Source organism: Sebastes fasciatus, chromosome 5 (assembly GCF_043250625.1).
Source record: "Sebastes fasciatus isolate fSebFas1 chromosome 5, fSebFas1.pri, whole genome shotgun sequence".
NCBI classification, from domain to species: Eukaryota; Metazoa; Chordata; class Actinopteri; order Perciformes; family Sebastidae; genus Sebastes; species Sebastes fasciatus.
This window is the reverse complement of record NC_133799.1, coordinates 26,917,347-26,923,606: the sequence shown is the minus strand read 5'-3', so window position 1 is coordinate 26,923,606 and position 6,260 is coordinate 26,917,347. Positions and strand designations below refer to the sequence as shown.

General features: G+C 38.8%; 1 protein-coding gene and 1 long non-coding RNA gene across 2 annotated transcripts; one reads left to right on the top strand and one right to left on the bottom strand.

Moving 5' to 3' along the window:
* The first annotated feature begins 57 nt into the window (after nt 1-57).
* On the top strand, nt 58-4,228 carry LOC141768161 (uncharacterized). The gene is made up of 3 exons (XR_012594005.1): nt 58-192; nt 1,627-1,775; nt 3,114-4,228. It is a non-coding gene; the product is annotated as an uncharacterized LOC141768161 (long non-coding RNA).
* LOC141768158 (protein ANKUB1-like) lies at nt 1,295-6,260 on the bottom strand. Its single transcript, XM_074636201.1, has 6 exons — nt 6,171-6,260; nt 5,688-5,831; nt 3,996-4,212; nt 3,088-3,202; nt 2,130-2,990; nt 1,295-1,778 (listed from the first exon to the last, which is right to left on the bottom strand). Exons 1-6 carry the CDS (start codon nt 6,258-6,260, stop codon nt 1,697-1,699), a joined length of 1,509 nt encoding a protein of 502 aa, XP_074492302.1. The 3' UTR covers nt 1,295-1,696.

The window sequence follows — 6,260 nt, the reverse complement described above, 5'->3', positions numbered from 1 at the left end:
TCGCGAGATTTTGAAACGCGATTTCACACAATCAAATGCTGCATTTGTGTGCTCGGAAATTTCTAAACTGTACAGAATGTCTGATATACTCTTATAGACTGCAACAACTGCAGTATTTTGGGGGTACGTATATTGTATTTCAGAAATAATGTGAATACAGGAACACATACACAAAAAGGAGGAAGACAAAATGTGAGGGCATGTGGTGTTTAATTTATTATAAATCTAATCATCGTTTTTGTTGATACTCCACCACCTATAATTTAATTATGAAACACTCAGTCACAAATAATAGAAATGCAATATTTATTTTTAAAAAATGCATATTTTCTTATATTTTGCAAAATGCACATTTTCTTATGTTTTCTTATATTTACATTTGCTCCACCCAAAGTGTGTGAAGGAGTGCTATCGCAGGTCCTTCCTTCCTGCAGCTGTCAGACTCCACAACCTGCTTTGCTCCCAGTAGACCACTTACACACCAAAAACTGACAATAACCTGATATTTTCAGGTGGAACTTCATTTCATTCTCACTGTGCAATATCATTTTCCACTTGTTCAATTTAGTTAATAGTCTGTTTATTGTCAATACTGTATATACTGCTTCTTTTTTATACTTCCTTCTATTTAAATGGTTCATATTTTGTTACACTTTGTTTAGCTCTTTTTTTATTGTGTTAGCTGATGCATCTTGTTATTTGCACTATCCCCTTTGCTGCTGTACACTTCAAATTTCCCCACTGCGGGACTAATAAAGGAATATCTTATCTTATCTCTTATCTTATTTTAAATCCCATTGCTTCCCTCTCCTGGAGTAACTGTGTATCTACAACCTATCAACATAACCAATTTTTAACTTCCACCCCCTACCATCAAATAGTACTTCCTTTTTGTCCTTACTGATATCTCATTGTTATTCCCCCCAATCCCCCAAAAACTTGCTTGAACAATAAATACATCCAAATAAGAAACAATTTGCTCTCAAAGTTTGATTGTCACTTTAATGAACAAAGATACACAAGAATATAAATTATTTATGCCAACAATAACATAATACAATTCATCCTCTGTACAGTATATCATTTATCATTCCATGCTCTAAACCGGCATGTAAAAGTCATATCTGTATCACTATTTTCAACGATATCAGTGTGTTCATATAGGTTAGATTATTTTTACAATACCTTATTTATGGAATGTCATTGTTTTCTGATTTGTAATCACCATTATTTAATTTGTTGTCTGATACTGCTTTCACAGTTTCACAATTGCTTAAAAACCTCAAAGGCCAACTCATCTTCAACATGTATTGGAAGTGTGTTTGCACCTACACACATACAGTATGTGAGGGAGGGCAGTAGATATGCAGTATGTATGAGCTCTAAGCTGGTCCTTACTAGGACTTTTGTCAAACACAAAATTGCATGAATGAATCCTTTCACTTCCTGTAAATAAGTAAAACATGTTTTAAATCTATATGTGTCTATACCTATAACATCTGTCTATCTCTTTCTGTGAAAAGCAATTAAAGGTAGAGATTTGGTTAAGCACATACAGACATAACGAGACTAAGCCTGAGATACACTCCTCAGTTGTCACTCTGAAGGATTCTTCGTTGTCCACAGTTATTCAGGCAGCCGATGGCGATGGGAGATCCACAAGCAGTTGGGCTGATGAGTGACAGATCTGGAGTATCTAGACCACGGTGTGGACACGCTTCCTGATCAGGGTCCGTGCTATGCTCATCTGCTTCAACCAAGGCTTCTCTGTGAAGGTGCTGTACAAGAGAAACATTCATTATACACAGTATATTAAAGCTGTCATTTATAGCATTTGATTCACATCTATAAGTCATTATCAATCATTAGTCGATGAACTGTAACTGTGGTATATAACTATATTGACTATATAGTAAAAAAAAATGAAGCAATCAATAGCCTCTGCTTTGACACCTTTAACTTTATTTTGGCTGTATATCTTCAACTGGTCAGTGGATGCATCAGTACAAAACCTAAATTAGCAACTAGTAACAAACAGATTTACAGACAAAAAGTGTGGTGTAAATAATTTGATTGCAAGTAAAACTATTGCCCATGCACATACAGCATATAGTACAAAGATTAGAGACCTGGCTATAGTAAAGCAGTATAATGCATTTTCTCTTGGTGTTCGACCACAGGGTTGAGAGAAGGTCTCCAGAGAAGATTTTGCACAGGGAATGCTTTCTCTGGTGATCGGCGGGAGTATAAACTTGCTCTTGCACAAGCTGCTGTCATCCTTATAGATTTCATCCAATAGGCCATCTTCTCTACTTTCTATATATTGTTTTCGCTTTTTCAGCATCTCTTTAAAGCCACCAGGGTTCACAGGCTGCAGGCTGGAAAGGTGCGATACTGAAAGTGAGTTTCTGATGGGAGGTAATGGCTGCAAAGGTTTGGCCTTGATTCCTCTGCTTGGTTTGGACACAGCTTTCCTGGATTTAGAAGACATGTTTGGCTGGTTGAAGCCATCTACCAGCAACGTATCCCCCACCCTGGCTTTGAAGGCAGCACTGGAGTGGCATCGATTGGAGGCCGCCCTTCTCTGCCCCAAACTCACCCAGCGTTTTATCTGCAGGTAGATACGCATGGGCAGGGACATGTTTGACAGGGATACTACTGAGCACAGCTTATTGGCTAAGTAGCGCACACAATCCCTGTGACCATGCTGAATAGCAATTTTCAAAGGGTCACAACTTCCAGGGTCCCGACGAGCCAAGGTCAAAAGGTTCTCGGTGATGAAGAGTTTGAGGATGAGGAGCTGGCTGCTCTCTGCAGCTACGTGGATGGGACATTTTCCAGTGTCTCGGTGGGCGGTTTGGTGGCACCACTGGCGGTACGGATGTACTCCGACTGGTTCCTCAGCATGCGTCCCCTGCTCCAGCAGCCAGCCGGCCAGATCCAGGTGGCCTAAAGAGGCGGCGATGTAGAGCGCCACCTGCAGCTGAAACCTGGAGAAGCAGGACAAGAAAGATTCACTTTAGTCTGTAAGATTGCACTCTGACTCCTTATGGATATAGCAGTTCTGTCACACTGGGAATTTCTGACCTCATTACTGGCTTCTTCTCCGATAGGTGGCTCTGGACTGTCAGTCTGTGACCCAGAAGGCAAGCCTGGAGGAACTCCACCCACCCATCCCACGTGTCCAAACGGAGAGTAGTGCCTTTGTTCAAATGAAATCAAAATAAATCAGATTCATTAAATTTTGATTCTATTTTAACTTCAAATATTTGAAGTGGTGGAAAGTAACTAAGTACATTTACTCATATACTGTATAAGTAACATTTTAAGGTGCTTTTACTTTACTTTAGTATTTCAATGTTATGCTACTTTCTACTCCACTATATCTCAGCAGGTTGGTATTGGTATGATTGTACTTTTTACTCCACTACATTTATCTGAGAGCTTTAGTTACTTTAAGATCACATTGAAATGCTGCTTATGTGTAAAAACATCAGTAATAATATTCCAATAATATCATAATGATCAAAACTCTCTGAAAGGGACAATTCTGCCCAACAAGTATTTTTACTTTAATACTTTAAGTATATTTTGGTGCTAATACTTTTGTACTTTTCCTTAAGTAAGATTTTGAATGTAGGGCTACTTGTAACAGAGTTTTTCTACACTGTACAGTAGTATTACTTTTACTTAAGTAAAAGTTCAGAATACTTCTTCCACCACTGAATTTGTGCATGGCTTTGAGGTTCTCTCTATACCTAATATCCAGTTCATACAAGCAAACATTCAGCACAGGTTGGAGGCTGCGTATATTAAACAATTTAAGTAATTTAGTCATTTAGAAGCCAAGAAAATACATTAAATCTAACCTTTCACTGAATCAATTAAAAATGTTATTTGACTATTCACTTTTCTTTTTTTTTTAGTTAATGAGCTACACAGCACTCACTATGAAGTTACACACATCAACCACATAGACAGAAAGCATGTCATACCCACTTCAGTGGCGTAGTCCTGCAGCTGGTTGCAGTCATAGAGCTGAACACCAGCAGCTGTGCTCAATCTGAAGGTGCTGACCGGGAGGCCACTCTGCATGGACACCACAGTTTTCAGTCTAGCGATGGACATATGCAGAAGAGCCTCGCTTCCCATGATTGGTAATGTTTCTCCTGTCACAGCATTGAACACACGCATCACAGGCCTGCGTTCACTCTGAAAAAAATATTATAAAGGCTTAAAGGTTAATACACCAAAAGAATAATAAGACTGTCTGCCTAAATGTGTCTCTGTCATGTCTGGTTGTTTTTATCTGTTTGAGAATCATTTATAGTCTGTAAGGTGTCCTTGGGTGTCTTGAAAGGCGCCACCAAATAAAATGTATTATTATTTTATTATTATTATTATCTCTAATCTTTTTAATGTTATTTTCTGAGCGATGATGTCCATGATTTGAGTAAGTTCAAGGTGATCTTCAGTCAAACCCATTTCTGGAGACCTCTCATTGGTTGATTGAGGCAGCTCTTTTGTGTGTATGGAAGAGTCATGTTGCTGCTCATATACCTGATGAAGGTCAGACAAACCAAAACACTGTGTAAATAAATATTTCATCAGGAAGTGGAAAGTGTGCAGGGGTTTTTTCTCATTGCTTTCACTTCCCTCTGATGCACCTGTCACACATTCAGGTGTGCAGAGATATGTTTTCTACATATTTTGGAGGAAACCCAGAGCCTGGAATGCTTGTACATATCTGAAAAATCTCTGTACATGATTTTCTTTTGCATGCAAAGGGTTTTGACTGAACACATGTGTATATATGTAGGCATTTGAGGACTGGGAGCAAAAATGTATCTTTGAAATACACAAAGATGTGAACGCAAAGTGACCCAGACCAAGAAAAGACTAGAGAGTCAAATTGGACCAAAACACTTTAACTATTTTTATGAGAGGTTGTTAAATGATGACAAAGGGGGGACACACATTTTACACATGTTGCCTGGTGACGGGGCTGGAATGTGTCCCAATACTAAAAGGGCACAAACTAAAGACCTCAGGCAGCCATAAACGCATCATTCTCTCCAAGCTGCTGCTCACATGGGAACATCTTGTTCCATATTAGTGCGCCAGTCTGACATGAAATTCACTCAACCCTAAAGTGAAAAGATGAAGAATAATGGGTTTTTGAAGTGAATCGTCAGTGATAGTGTATACTGCAGGTCCCTCAACATATAGGTCAAGCATAAAGCTCCTGTGACACAAAGCATAATCCTTCTGAAGTGTTGTTGAGCAAGACACTAAATACGTACCAGTTCCAGGAGTAGAAGTTGTATAAGTGACCTCTGATCTCTCTGGAACTTAATGAAAGTAAATAATTTTCTTTGGGGTTAGAATCTCACAAAAAACGAAGTGAGTCTGTAAGTTGAAAAGTTGGAGGTGACATTACACTTTCATAACATATTTGATCTGATTTGAAAGTTGTAGTCAGTTTTTTCCAATTTTTCCAGTTTTTGTGCAAATAAAATACATTTCAATGCAAACACTTCACTGTAATCATCTGTTTATGTAAAACATTTTAATTAAAAAAAGCTTCTGAAGTGTAGACCTAAAGCTTCGGCATCCTCCCTCAATGTGCACCACTTTAAGCTGATTGTACAGCTCCAAATCTCTAAACCCTTCTCATGCTTTAATACCTTTATCAGGCATCGGATGGCACTTCCACTTGTGATGCCCACGTCACTCAGAGCCCAGCTGTCCTGCAGCGCTGCACCACCGTAGCTCAGCTCCAGGTACTGATGCTGCTGCTTGTCATCTGACAGTTGCACCAGAAAGTAATCCTGCAGAAAGGGACGAGAAACAACGTTATTAATAGGCCGTGTTCAGCATCTGTAGCTGCATTTGCTTTTCCATCTGATCTGAATAACAAATGTCTCCAGTGATGGAGAGATTTTTTCTTGACATATAAGATAATTAATAACAGTCTTGCAATGCATAGTATTTCACTTTTATAAGCAACATTATGCCAAAAATGTGATAGATCCATCAAACAGTCTCTTTTCCCACCAGTAATACGTCCAAATCATCAGGTTCATTTTCAAAATGATGTGCAAACATTTAAAAAAAATAAAAATAAAGGCCCATTAACAGCGATGACCACTACTGTAGCTTTTTATTACCTTCACCATCTGCTTCATGGCCCCCACAGTCTGATCTGGAGGGACATCAAAAGGCTCACAGGAGCCCTCAAAGCAGATGAAGACCCTCAT